Raw genomic sequence first — 12,912 nt, 5'->3', positions numbered from 1 at the left:
TTTGATTGACGGCAGTTTAACCATAAGTTTAAGTCGTTCTTTTATTCTGATCAGCGCAGCGTTTGACATGCAGTTTTATTTTGAAGTATGTAAGCCATGTTATATCGGAAGTTTTCCTTTTGCCATGGAAACAGGAGGAGGAGGCCAATTTTTACTATGTTGTAAAACTTGATAGCATCCACTTTCTGCTTAGCTTACCTTTATCGGATCTTTTAGGCGATGTTGGACGTGGTTGCTGATTTGAGCAGTTTTTCTTTTGAGGCTGGACTGACTGAGGATGAAAAAAAATTACTTCACCTTCGTGTACGCTCGGCGGGACTGATATTTTGCGGGTGCGCGCACGCAGTTTTCCTGTGTAAACTCGTCCACTCGCTGAGGTAGGCTAATTTATCTGCAGCTCTATTTAAAGTGTGTGTGACACATTCATTCTAATTGTTGCACGTTTAAATTTAGATGTGTCATGAAAAGTCACACTGCAAACAGAGACTCTCCAGGAGAAGACAGCGACCTCCGTGTTGGGGTACTTGGGATGGGTCAAATGGGGAAACAGTTACTCCTCTCCCTCCTTGAAAAGTCTGGCATCAAACCATCACACATTAAGATATCCAGTAGAAGACCAGAATCTGTAGGTAGGCATACACTGATAAAATAATACAACGCAATGCACTCAGAGGTACAAATCAAAGTAAAATAGTTGTTGTGATGCAGTACAACTCACTAAAGCAGATGGTGTGTAGTATTATTGGCTTGTACTAGCTAACTTTCTCTTCTGCAAGTGATAAGACATTTGTTGTCAGAGTAATGAGTTTTGATATTGATAAATTAGAGATTAAACATGAGTTGATTAAACCAAATTGCACATTGAGCTTATTCCTATATCCTATAGCCTTCTGACAAAAGTCATACCTATGTAGGCTACTCAAGAGCCAGTGCTTATTGTGTTTGTCTCATTGCTTCCTTATTTCAGTGGGATTTATCCCGACAGGAGTTGAATGTTTCTCTGACAATCGCAGACTGGCAGCGTGGGCAGACATCCTGTTCCTCTGCTGTCTGCCCTCTCACCTCCCTAAAGTTTGTGCTGATCTCCACTCCAACCTGTCAAAGCGATGCCTTGTGTACAGCTTCACCTCCGCTGTGCCCATCACCAGGTACCACCACATTCACACACACACACACACACAGCATTGTTGTTTGTTGATTTTCAGTCACCGTATCGTTTTAACTTGTATTTCAGATTGGCACAGCTTCTTGGACACGACTTCATTCTCAAACCACAGTATGACTTTGTCGCTTGTGATGCTGCAGATGTGTGGCTCTCCTGCACTCATCTGGCCACGGCTTTGATGGATCCTTTACAGATAGAGGCATCATGTCCTTTCTCAACGAGCGGTGCGTCATGTTTCATTATTGCATAATGTCAGCCTCTTTCTTAGACCTTGCATTTGAAGTCATGTTATATAAGATGCAAGGGAAAGCATTTGAAAATTGGTGCAGTGAGGCTTCACCTTTAACTTGACATTATGTATATTAATGCAGTTGTATTCCTTTATATTTAGGTGGCATTTCTCTGGGTCTGAACTGGGTGTGTGCAGTGTTGTACTGCCTGCTAAATATCTGCACATCTTCTGGTCTGGGATCCAGTGATGCTCTCTCTCTGATCAACAGCATCCTTAAAGAGAAACAGCCACACACTGTGGAATTGAACGCACAGAGTTTCATCAGTGCATCTTATGCGTCTTCCCTTCTGACAAAGGAGTGAGTGCACTGTATAGCTCAAGAAAATATATGTCATATTTTACTTGAAATGTAAATTCCACTTGTGAATCAAGTTTTGAAAATTGTCAGGAAAAGTACCAAAGCACTTTTTAATGTTATGTTTCAACATTTTTTCCCTCACAAAGGCCTTTTCCTTGGATTTCTCTCGCTGATGCCCAGACCAAGGAGACACCACTGCTGTGCTTTCTATCACGCAGTAAATCTATGCAACAGTGCATCTCGGCAGCATACAAATTACTAGTAGAGACACAAGCAAAATTAGACAGTTCCACTCTAATGTAAAACCTAACTGTATATCCTCTACAGATGTTAATGTAAAGGGTGTGTTCCTTTTGTTGAAAATTATAATGTGGCAAGGTTACATTTCAATAAATAGTATTCAACTGTGTATTTTCTGATACCTGAAGATATTATGATTTCAATTGTTTGTTTTTTTTATACATACTGTTAAGTAGCCTATGTGGGGGGGGGGGATGACATTTCCTAATGTAGAAAAAGCAGCAAATGTGGGTATCTGCTGCAGTATATTTCGAATACATTGTTAATTAAAGGATTTAAGGACAGTACACCCCCCAGCCACATTTACAAAATGTTACAAATATCTTCTACCTTAATTAAAACTTTCATAAAGACACAACAAAAAATAAGCACATGTTGATCCACACACCATGTCTTTATGTCATACCAGACGTCTGTACAATATTTCTATTGCAGGAAAGTTACCACCGCAACCAAATACACTTCACAAAACAAGTATAAACAGCCTCTACTGTGGCTCTTTTCTGACTTTGGACTGGCGTTTGGACATTGCCTTGTTGTACCGGCGGGTATAAAGTGTGGGTTTACCCGAAGGTATCATTTCTTGAACAGGATGTCGATACTTCAGATTCGCAGATTTTCGGCAACACTCGAGGAAACACGGAAGTGTCAAAAAAATCGGGTCTGTTTTTTCCTGTCAAGCAGCAGAAACCGTGGACAGTCCCTCACGTGATTGCAGTGATCATGGAGGTGTATTTCCCGATGGTCTGAGTTGGACTAAAGGAAAGTCGTATTGAGTTATCGGATTATCAGCGTTACATCGTGGTGAGTGAAGTTTGTGCCCAGTGCGCCCGCAGCTGCTTGTTAGGTAGCGTTAGCTAATGTGAGCTAACCAGCTAGCCTCCAAAGCTAATGCGTTTCATGAAGATGAAGCTGGGTAATAAAGCCCATCACTCATACATAACGTTATACATTTCGCTTCCGCGGCTTTGGCTATTAATTCACCAATTATTGTTGTGTTTAATATGGTTCATAAATGTCAAACAGCAGCTTGCTTAGTTTAGTTTATCTGCGTTAGAAGGCTAGTTTCACTGTTTTCATCTTTTCCCTCCCTCCCCGTGACTGGAAAGGGGAGGGGTTTCATCTTTTTTCAGCCACGCAGACTGAGGTGTCTTGTCTTTATATCCATGGAGAGGTTAGAGGCTACATCAGAGCTCCAGTCACGGCTGTCATCCCTGTCCTTCTCGTCGTTTCCCGGGATAACATCCAAACAGTGCGACACCAGACCGCTGGACAGGTAGCCTGTTGCTGCTGTTTAAAGCTTCTGTAATAACACGTATCGCTGGTTGTACTACTTGCATCCTAATGTCTTCCCTGTTAAAATATTGTGGTATCTGTTATACTATCTGCTCTTCAGCCTCCAGAACACAGACCTTTCAAAGAGCTGCACCCAATCCAAAAACCAAGCTGATATGGATGAAACCAAGGAAGATTCAGGACGACATGCAGAGGTAGTTAATATTTAAGCATGTCAGATGAGCTGCCAATGAGTGGCAATAAACAGGGCAATATAATATGATTTCTCAGCAATTATATCAGTTTTGTGTGTATGCATTTGGAGGGTAATGAAGAGGGCCCTGCAGAGCTGGCCCTGGGGGAAGGAGGAGAAGAGAACAACAGTGCTGGGAGCTGTCAGCTCTCTGCTGAGATGAAAGGTGAGAGACCTGCTGAGTATGCCATCATGACTCCTGCTTTGTTTATCTATGATTTGGATACAGAGCTCTCATAAATCTGTTTTAAAAATGTGCCTGTGAAGCTTTAAAAACATGGATCTACAATTTTCTAAGGCGTGTCTAAGCTGGATAAATAATTTTCAGACTTGCTGTTATGCTTTTTGTGAAAATGTTGCCATTTGTTCCTCCTGATGGCAGCCCAGATGCCACCCCTCAAACCCCCAACAACATGGACATCTGCGGCGCTGAAGGAGCTGAAGGCAAAGCTTCGAACGGAGGAGGACAGCGTGGTGACGGTGTACCGTGGCGACATCATGACAGTTCACGTGCCCACTGTCCCCGAGGCCAAAAAATTGTGCTGGGAGTTTGCTACAGACAGCTACGACATTGGCTTCGGCATATATTTTGACTGGACTCCTGTCACGAGCCGGGCTATCACTGTGCACATCAGCGAGTCAAGTGATGACGAAGATGAAGAGGAGGAGCTGGAAGGTCAGTTAGTGTTTGCAAATTCAGAATTTAAAACGGTCTATATTTAGCACACACTTGGGCTTTGTTTAACCCCTTTCATTCTGTATCTACAAAACACACCGTAATAGTGTTTTTCTGTGTTTTTCCCTCCAGCTGGGATCCAGCGGCAGTGTATTGACTTTGTGGTTTATGTGATTTCTGTTGCAGGGCCTGTCAGTAACGGAGATGTTGAGAAGGGCTCCAAAACTCAAACCAACTCAAACTTGGCTGAAATTCTACCCGTATATCGCCAGGACAGTCACTTGTCCGTCAATGGGGGGAGCCATGATTTTCCAGGTGAAGGCACTTACCTCCTGAAGTTTGATAACTCCTACTCACTATGGCGAAATAAAACCCTCTACTACAGAGTTTATTACAGTGCCTAAGATGCCAATTTATTGTTTGTGAATGTATACTTTACAGAAGAATCCTACTCTTAAAACTGAAGAACTATTTTTGATTCCATAAAAAAGTCAAATCATATAAAAGGTTGATTATAGGCATATCTATTTTTTATCCCTATCAGCTTGTGTTGCCACAATTTAAGCATATGGTCAGATAATCTTGTACTCAACATTTGCTCCAATGTCTTGCTGATAGATATTTGAAGAAGCCTTGCATATGTGCCATGTTCCCATGTGTGCTCTGTGCCCGTCATAAAACATATATTGTCTTCAGCTGTAACATTTCGATGGTAGCAGGCATCAGGGAACACCTGCAAAGCATTTATTTCTCCACGTCAGGTGCTTAATAAGCAGTACTATAAATAGAGTGTTGTGTGTTTGTGCGCGTGTGTGCGCACCCTCTATGTTGCTTTGTCGTTGTTACTTGTATTTATCCTTCCGCTTTGCACTGTAACTTATTTTTTATTTGCGTTTATCTAATCATGTGATAATGGAGAATATAATTATGTAATACAAGTTCTGTGCACAGAGCGGTCTACTGTCATAGTGGTTTGTTGATATAAATTGAATGTACTGAAGCAAGTGGTAACAGTTTTCCAAAGTTTGCTTTTTAGGATGCAAATAAGTCATCCCTTATCACATAAAGCTCTTATTATGTAATATAGATTCAATATTTACATTTGCCTCAACCCCCCATTTAATTTGGTCAGTGTGTTTGTTTTTGAATATCCTCTGTGCGTTGGTCACACTAATGTTGTATACCCTTGTCTATCCTGTTTCTAAAATCAGTGCTTCTACCGCATTTACTTGTGCGCATGTTCCCAAAGATGCCACACATTTGGCTGCTAATGCCGTGTACAATGTAAAGCTTCCCATGTTAGCTGTACTGTACCTTTTACTGTAAGTTATGATGACCTCTGTTCCTAAAATTTATATTCCACAATAAAGAGAAGATTGTCTAGATTTCTTTGTGGTTAATTTTGAGGATAGTAAACGTTGCAACATGACACTTGGGAGATGTCATTAAGACTGCTGGCGAGTGTAGTCTCCAGCCAACCAAATCTGTCCATGCCACCCGAGACTCCATCATTTCATAACAGTCTTGCTGGTGATCCAGGATTAGAAAGCGCTTCAGGATGGTCCCATGTGATTTCATTAAATTGCGGCATTAGAGGATTGATGTAATTGTTACAGAGGTGCTGATGAAACCAGGTTTAATTTTCAGCCCCCCCCCCCCCCCCCCCCCAAAGGCCACTTAGAATCCAGAGAATCTAGTGTCACTCACATTTTCCTGGATTTCTAAAAAAGCAGTTGGATAAACATATTCTTAAATAATTCTTATATGCTGCTACGCCAAATATGTTTTAGTCCAGCTAGACTTTGATGATTATTGTGGATTTGAAAGATGTTCCATATATAGTCAGTTGATGAATCTACACATGTGCAGCCAGTCTAGTAGATGCCTCATCACTTTTGTAAATTTAACTCAGAAGGCATATTTGAGACTGTAGTTTGGGGTGTCCTATTGAAGTGCTTTTTATAATGAATGTGTTTTCAGTACCCTGTCCAATCCCACTACACACACTACATGAGGGAGGCAGTATAACACGTTTACTGCATGTATTTACTGCCTCCCTCATGTATAGTGTATTGTGGGAAACCACGCCTACAATGTACAACACCACGCTATGGAGCCCTGAGTGTAGAAGGTCTCAAAGTCAAAACATTTATAAATGCATCAATAATTAATATAAAATAATTCAAGTTATGCGTAAAATAGCTTTATATTATAAATTTCTTTAACCTCCAGTCATCTGGTTAAAAACAGCAACACTGTAGCCTATATTTCTCCTTCACCAACAATCAGTTGATAAAATAAATTCAAATCTAATTTATTTTGCTTTACTTTTTGATAACCTTTGGCTCCATAAAACAGCCTCAAAAAATATCTCTCTTGGTATTGCCAATAAAATATTACAAAGATTTTGTTCCAAATTAGCTGTGCTTTGTGTTTTTTTTCCCCTCAGAGAAATGAAAGGCTCACAGGGATCTACTGGTTTAAAAACCCCACTGGTAATTCCATGTGGTAAAAATCTCCTCCTCCACCCCACCTTTATTACTAGTCACGTCATCAACACTTTTGCTTTTTAAGAAAGTAAATATAATGCTTTGTTACCAACGAGCTGTTCAGTAAGACCTAGCCAAACAATGCAGGTGCTCCAGAGCGCCAGTGTTTACAGCTAATTATAAATTAATTGTAGGCCCAGCGGTCTCACGTGTGCGTTTCCACGCCGGCCTCGCGCTAGAGTCAGCCAATCAGAGGGGCTCCAGGTTTGCACAGAAGCTTTGCTGGTGGCTTGTTCTCCGAACCTATCGAGGCAACCCTGACCCTGAACCGACATGGGGAAGCTGAATTTTTATGTCCTGTGGTCGCTGCGTGACGCCCCCCGCCAGTTCATTAGGTAGGCCTGCTTGTAAAAATCAAAAACACACGCACCCAAAAAAAAACAAACAGCACACCGACGTTTTCACACCGCGACAACTATTCAAACATTTTGTCCCGGTTCTCCGCAGCAAATCCAACCGAAGGTGCTTTCAAGTCCACATGCCGCTGCCTCTTCCCAGGCAGCTGGTTATCTTTGGTCTTGGAGAATGGGAATGCACTGAGACAACTATCGCAGTAGAGGTTCTGGTCAGTGCGGAAGTACCGGCCCAAAAAATTGGGACCCTGTCGGCGCAAGCAAGGTATGTAGAGGGACAGGCGTGTGCGTTTCATAACAAAACAAAACGTGAGGCAGAATGCGTCAAAATTGACTTTGAACTCAGGTGCCTGACCTGGGAGGGTGACTGGAGCGCTGACATTGTCACAGTGGCAGCAGAGAGAGGCAGGAGGGGAGTTTATGGCAAGATTGTGCTGACAGTGTGTGGAGAGGTAAGAGGGTTTCAGCTGCTAGTAAAGAGATGGCTCAACTGTTGTCAGCATAAAGGAAAACAAACAGGATTATAAAAAAGTATACTGTATCTTATACCCTGCCAATGATATTTCTTAATGTTTGTAATAGTTACATTTTCCTGATTTAAAATGCCTGTTTCTTGGGAGCCTTGGATCATATTGTACATTGTCACTTTTTTGTTGCATGCAATGACTTGTGACCAGCCACAGGATGAAGCCAGTACTCCTATGCTTCAAAGGAAATTTCTGTTCCCAGACGAGCACAATGCCAATGATCTCTCTTGCACATTACACCAAAGCGCTGGAAATGAAACTGTGAGATCAAAATTAATTAATTTAATTAAAATTAAAAATAGTTTTGCCGCTGTCTACACATTTGTTGCAACATTTCATTATTGTCCTGCCTTGCAGATAACTACCAACTCCTCACACTTGGGTGATAGTGTTTTCTATGCTGAGATCCAAGTAAATAAATGTGACGCCGGTGATTTAACTATGGGAAATAAAGCCCCAGTTTGGCCTACGGTAGGAGACATGCTTTAGAATGAATTAATGTCTGCATGTAAAGTAAGCAACTTATTCTGTGATGCACTCTGCAACTGACAGGAAAAGACACCCAGACGGACGGTTATCAGTAAGAGGGGCCACCTGACATGGAGCTCCGAGGACATGGACAGTCCCGCTGAGGACATAGACCAGGCTTCAACCCCCAAGAAAAGGAGGCTGTCCAGAATGAACAGCCAAGAAGAAATGGCTGTGCAGATAAAGAATGTGAACAGAGAAGGTCAGCGACACAAACTTTACAGCCGTTGGTATTGGTATGAACGCACAAAATGTGTTTTAACAGCGCTCATGATTAGTTTCAGTGTGTCCATCAAAGCGCTGGAGCCACACGATGTGTCTGAGCGACCCTGACACGGCCATCCTCATCGGAGGGGAGACCACAGATCAAAACTACTGCGAAGACTCCCTGTGGAAGCTCGAGTTAGGTTAGTGGAGTTTGTTTGGTTATATATTGCTTATTGATCAATGTCCATAAAGCTTGCTCGTATCAGAGCATGACTTAAAATAGTTTGATACCAAAGGAGGAGCTGAGAAACTACGAAGCCCTAAAATATTTGCATATTTACACTGAACATGAGGCATTTTCTGACATTTAGTTGCCTTTTTGACCTCTTCCCAGACAGTGACTTCTGGTTCCCCATGAACTCCTCTGCTTCTGGACCCGTACCACTATGTGCCCGAGGACACTCTGCGACCTATGACCCAGACTCTAAGTCAGTCTACGTTTACGGTGGCCTGAGGGAGGGTCAGTGCTACAGCGAGCTGTACATCCTCAATACTCTGACCTGGAAGTGGAAGCTTGTCTCTGTGGGTTTGTTGCAAGTCACTAACTCGTTGGCAGTTCTCGATATCTTACCAAATACTCGAGCAGAGTTATAGGAAATGCTTTCTTTTTGGTTTGTTTTTGTGGATTTACCCCTCTTCAGGCGAGAGGAAATGTTCCAAATTTGGCATATCACTCTGCAGCCTTTTATAAGAAAGAGCTTTTTGTCTTTGGTGGAGTTCAGCCGAGCCATTCGTCTGGGGATAAATCCTGCAGTAACGCTCTGTACATCTTTAGCCCTCAGTATGAACTCTGGTACCAGCCGATTGTGGAGGGGGACAGACCTCTGCCTCGGTTTGGGTCAGTCTACTTTTAAATATGACTACAGTGAATTTACTGTCATTTTAATACTGTTTTATTTTTCTAAAATACTGATCCAATGCATTTGAATCAAACAGACACTCAGCCACACTGATGTCCCAGAGGTTATTCATATTTGGTGGACGTAAGACTGCTACCTATCTTAATGATCTCCATGTTCTAGATCTGGGTAAGATGAAGGTTTGGTGGCTGCATTGGCCTTTGTGTCCAGCTTAAAACTGATACTTATTTATTTTTTCTTAATGAGGGAAGGATTCATGGAGTACACAGCTGTGAAGTGTGGGAACATGCCACCACTGCCTCGAGGGTGAGTACAGGATTAATCAACCTTGAGTAATGTCATCGATGCAGCCATCTGGTTTCTGCATCTTTGGTGCCTTGGACAGACAGAACTACATTTGAATTTAATGTGTTTTAAAGCAAAAATCATCTCTAGTGACACAATTGCACCATCTTTCTGTATTGTACATTTTTAGCTCAACATAAAATAATGAAAGTTGATTTGATTAAATATTATAAAGGCTTTAGAAAAATAATGGTACATATGAAAAACATCCTTGGACAGGTTTCATGCAGCTCTACCGGTTTCAGACAACAGGATTTTAGTCAGTGGAGGTTGCAGTGCAATTGGAGCCCTGCAGGATTTACATATTTTCAACACTGGTGAGTATGTCATTTGTCAGTGTGATCTAGTTAAGTCCATAAAATAGACATGGGAATTTCCTTTAAGTCAACCTGTTTCAATTTGCCACACATCAACGATTGTGTACAATGAATCCCCCTGCTTTGACTTCTCCTCAGACACCACCATGTGGAGCTCAGTGGTGTCTCCACTGCTTTGCACCAAACCTCGTGCGGGACACAGCATGGTCCAATTGGGCTGCTCCACCCTAACAGACGCTGGGAAGTGTGAACAGGGCGAAAATGTCGGTGCCCACTGCACATTGCTGGTGTTTGGTGGGTCCGACTGCTCTGGTGCCTTCTACAATGACACAGTGAAGTGCACAGTGGATGTTCCTGGTGACAAGTGATGGATTCAAAAGAGAAGGAATCCAAACAGGACACTATTTTTTTTTTTTTTTTTTCCTAATTGGTGTTGATGGTGTGAACTGTCATGATAATATGCATGTGTATCTGTACCGTTATTTTTCTACTTGGTTGTTTGTCTTGATATGTTAATATACTTTTTGTATGATGTATTCTGCAGCTAGTGTAGCTTCCTTAGTTATTCCTTTTTGAGTCTCTTAATAACTATCAATATTTCCTCCACACAGGCAATATGCTGGAAACAGTGAGCTGAGAGGTTTTGCACTTTGCATAACAAATCTCTGATCTGCATGTTTTACACATTGCTGTGTGTGTGTGTGAGTGAGTGAATAAAGTCAAAATGCTAATATTTTTAACTAACTAGTGTCCTTGTTATTTAAAGTAACATCACTGAAATAGGATTTTGTTTTTCAAAGCATTTTATTTAACTGTACAAAGGTACGGAAGTGTTCTATGCACGCAGATCAGCAGGTGTGTCTGGTTGGTTAGACGGGTGGCTCACTTTGAAAGCTTCAATCTCAACTAAGGTTTCATTTAACCTTTTAATAGTTGGAAACTGCCCGATGTCCACTTTGAACCTGTTGAGATTCAAGACAGAGAGGTCATGCTAGAGTGTTAAACGTTTACCAGGGTCTTGGGTGTAGCAGGTGGATTTCATGTAAACAAAAGCAAGACGTGCATTAACTCTTGTCAGTATCCGAAATGTCTTTTAGTGTCTGAAATGTCTGATTACATACCTGTCTGCATTGTAGACTTGTGGGACCAGACAGATGTCTGCCATGGATATCTAAAAGGTAAGCAATGGGTCAGATGAAAGGTTTCTGCTGGATGTCACACTGTTGTAATGCTTTATATATCATGCTCTTACCTCATCATCCACACAATATTTCCCCGCTGTTTGCTTCAGAATGGGCTCAAGAGCTGGAAGAGAGAAACAAATAATATTGTAAAGGAAGTCGAGTGATGCAGTCTGTGAATAACTGGATGTTTAGTTGAGGAGACTGCTCTCCACCAACCTTGAAAGCCGCGATCAATGAAGTGCTGAGCCCACTGCACCTTTTCTGCTCCTATTTTCTGAATCACGTACAAATTCTGAAACATCCAGGAAATAATTAATATTGTTGAAGTTGTGTGTGAAGATGTGTTGTGACAAGGTGACTGTTGACTTTGCAACCGCAGAATTTTATAATCCACAATAGCTCCAGTTTGACTTTGTAATCATTTGCACTGTGCTGTTCTCACCTGCAGAGGCTGTATCCCAGAGGCGATGAGGTCACTTATCATCCGAACCTGGGCACGTTTCTTTGGGTCTGCTGGGAGAAGCCGAGGCCCTGGCCTGGTTTCATCAATGTACTGGATCACTGCCAGCTGTGTGAGCAAGAAAAGTTTTCAGAAAAACTTAAGTAGTTTTCTAGGTGGTTAACTAAAATAAGGGTTTTGTATGATTACCTGGGTGAATAGTTTGGGGACTTACTGACTGAGAGAGGGTGATGCCATCTATTTCAACTGCAGGCACTTGTTGCATGGGGTTTAATGTCTTGAACTGTTGTGTATACTTGAGCACACAGATAACTTTAATAGGATTTTTCAAAAACATGTTTATGCATCCATTGTTCATTTAAAACAGCAGTAGTCAATAACTGTTACATCGACTGTGTCATTCTAATTATCTGTGTTTATTATCAAATATGTAATTTCTGCATTGATATGGATCCTGTGAATTTATACCGTACCTGCTGACCTCCATCTTTGATTAGACTGACTGGAACCTGGTCATATTCAATACCTTTAAGAGCAAAAGCTGGTGCACAAAAAGTTAATGATAATCTTGTTGACATCATGCTTTGAATAACAGCTTAAGTGCCTGTGTCAAGACTTACCAATGCGAACCCTCCAGGAGCAGGAACTTCTGTAGTATCCGTGAAGAACAGGCTACAAAGGAAACCAAAAAACAAATTGATCCATTTGAAAACACATCACATTCCCCCTTTTGACACATTTAACTTAGGTCTACTGGTTCACCTTGGTTTGGGTTGCCATAGTTTTTTGGCTCTACTTTCTCCCCCCTCAACTAGACTGAATCAACTATTGCAAGCAGTTTTTCTAACGTTACAGTTAAACAGGCTCATCCTCCTCCACCAGCCAATAGGATGTGCCCCTAAAATCCCTCCTACCTACTCTTTGGTCCATGACATGGCAACATCTGAGCTTCATATGGTTCACATTAGCGCGCGCGCGCGCGCGCGCGCACACACACACACACACACACACACACACACACACACACACACACACACACAGCTAACAATGTTATTATTACAGTAAGTTACCTTGGCGAGGAAAACAAGGGACAAGTGCATTGTTGTGTCTGTGATAATGTTATCGCTTTTATTTTGTAGGATAAGCTGCGCTGCTTGTTCAGAGAGACGTCAATAGTCCCTCTTCCTGTCCTCTACGATGACTATATAATATATGAAGCTAACTCTTCTGATTTTGGTCACAGTTCAGCTCCCGGTTGCGTAA

The 12,912-nt window shown here is 41.8% G+C and overlaps 4 protein-coding genes across 6 annotated transcripts; 3 read left to right on the top strand and 1 right to left on the bottom strand.

Moving 5' to 3' along the window:
- The first annotated feature begins 127 nt into the window (after positions 1-127).
- noxred1 (NADP-dependent oxidoreductase domain containing 1) lies at positions 128-2,164 on the top strand. Its single transcript, XM_038728099.1, has 6 exons — positions 128-377; positions 454-629; positions 968-1,148; positions 1,235-1,389; positions 1,557-1,755; positions 1,902-2,164. The coding sequence occupies exons 1-6, from the start codon at positions 220-222 to the stop codon at positions 2,056-2,058; spliced, it is 1,026 nt and encodes a 341-aa protein (XP_038584027.1). The 5' UTR covers positions 128-219; the 3' UTR covers positions 2,059-2,164.
- Positions 2,165-2,688: 524 nt separating this feature from the next.
- Positions 2,689-5,644, top strand: tmed8 (transmembrane p24 trafficking protein 8). Of its 2 annotated transcripts, none has more exons than XM_038728291.1 (6): positions 2,689-2,859; positions 3,189-3,331; positions 3,452-3,545; positions 3,656-3,749; positions 3,966-4,259; positions 4,446-5,644. In XM_038728291.1, exons 2-6 carry the CDS (start codon positions 3,222-3,224, stop codon positions 4,661-4,663), a joined length of 810 nt encoding a protein of 269 aa, XP_038584219.1. In that variant the 5' UTR covers positions 2,689-2,859; positions 3,189-3,221; the 3' UTR covers positions 4,664-5,644. The 2 variants fall into 2 exon arrangements, with proteins under 2 accessions (XP_038584219.1, XP_038584220.1); XM_038728292.1 differs by having other exon boundaries at positions 3,165-3,331.
- A 1,360-nt stretch (positions 5,645-7,004) lies between these two features.
- On the top strand, positions 7,005-10,745 carry zgc:163014 (uncharacterized protein LOC100038766 homolog). Its single transcript, XM_038728285.1, has 13 exons — positions 7,005-7,143; positions 7,256-7,426; positions 7,508-7,613; positions 7,839-7,949; positions 8,046-8,159; positions 8,241-8,418; positions 8,495-8,623; positions 8,818-9,005; positions 9,125-9,321; positions 9,420-9,511; positions 9,595-9,649; positions 9,908-10,005; positions 10,144-10,745. Exons 1-13 carry the CDS (start codon positions 7,082-7,084, stop codon positions 10,371-10,373), a joined length of 1,731 nt encoding a protein of 576 aa, XP_038584213.1. The 5' UTR covers positions 7,005-7,081; the 3' UTR covers positions 10,374-10,745.
- A 45-nt stretch (positions 10,746-10,790) lies between these two features.
- On the bottom strand, positions 10,791-12,869 carry gstz1 (glutathione S-transferase zeta 1). 2 transcript variants are annotated; one of them, XM_038728289.1, is made up of 9 exons: positions 12,720-12,869; positions 12,270-12,321; positions 12,123-12,190; positions 11,864-11,944; positions 11,632-11,757; positions 11,406-11,481; positions 11,258-11,310; positions 11,127-11,176; positions 10,791-10,967 (listed from the first exon to the last, which is right to left on the bottom strand). In XM_038728289.1, exons 1-9 carry the CDS (start codon positions 12,747-12,749, stop codon positions 10,841-10,843), a joined length of 663 nt encoding a protein of 220 aa, XP_038584217.1. In that variant the 5' UTR covers positions 12,750-12,869; the 3' UTR covers positions 10,791-10,840. The 2 variants fall into 2 exon arrangements, with proteins under 2 accessions (XP_038584217.1, XP_038584218.1); XM_038728290.1 differs by lacking the exon at positions 12,720-12,869 and adding an exon at positions 12,412-12,554.
- Positions 12,870-12,912: the final 43 nt, after the last annotated feature.

The sequence above is a fragment of the Micropterus salmoides genome, unplaced genomic scaffold, assembly GCF_014851395.1.
Source record: "Micropterus salmoides isolate LMB-PRFRI ecotype aquatic unplaced genomic scaffold, ASM1485139v1 Ms_hic_scaffold_19, whole genome shotgun sequence".
Lineage (NCBI taxonomy): Eukaryota > Metazoa > Chordata > Actinopteri > Centrarchiformes > Centrarchidae > Micropterus > Micropterus salmoides.
The sequence above is the reverse complement of the archived record's forward strand: the minus strand, read 5'-3'. Positions and strand labels throughout refer to the sequence as shown.

Coding starts and splice junctions, on each gene's coding strand:
- tmed8 (XM_038728291.1), top strand. CDS start 3,222: ATGGAGAGGTTAGAGGCTACATCAGAGCTCCAGTCACGGCTGTCATCC. Junction 3,546..3,655: donor ATTCAGGACGACATGCAGAG/GTAGTTAATATT, acceptor ATGCATTTGGAG/GGTAATGAAGAGGGCCCTGC. Junction 4,260..4,445: donor TGAAGAGGAGGAGCTGGAAG/GTCAGTTAGTGT, acceptor TTTCTGTTGCAG/GGCCTGTCAGTAACGGAGAT.
- gstz1 (XM_038728289.1), bottom strand. CDS start 12,749: ATGCACTTGTCCCTTGTTTTCCTCGCCAAG. Junction 11,482..11,631: donor CTGGGATACAGCCTCTGCAG/GTGAGAACAGCA, acceptor TGGATGTTTCAG/AATTTGTACGTGATTCAGAA. Junction 11,177..11,257: donor AATATTGTGTGGATGATGAG/GTAAGAGCATGA, acceptor CTTACCTTTTAG/ATATCCATGGCAGACATCTG.
- zgc:163014 (XM_038728285.1), top strand. CDS start 7,082: ATGGGGAAGCTGAATTTTTATGTCCTGTGGTCGCTGCGTGACGCCCCC. Junction 7,614..7,838: donor TGCTGACAGTGTGTGGAGAG/GTAAGAGGGTTT, acceptor ACTTGTGACCAG/CCACAGGATGAAGCCAGTAC. Junction 10,006..10,143: donor TTTACATATTTTCAACACTG/GTGAGTATGTCA, acceptor ACTTCTCCTCAG/ACACCACCATGTGGAGCTCA.
- noxred1 (XM_038728099.1), top strand. CDS start 220: ATGTTGGACGTGGTTGCTGATTTGAGCAGTTTTTCTTTTGAGGCTGGA. Junction 630..967: donor TAGAAGACCAGAATCTGTAG/GTAGGCATACAC, acceptor TCCTTATTTCAG/TGGGATTTATCCCGACAGGA. Junction 1,149..1,234: donor TCCGCTGTGCCCATCACCAG/GTACCACCACAT, acceptor CTTGTATTTCAG/ATTGGCACAGCTTCTTGGAC.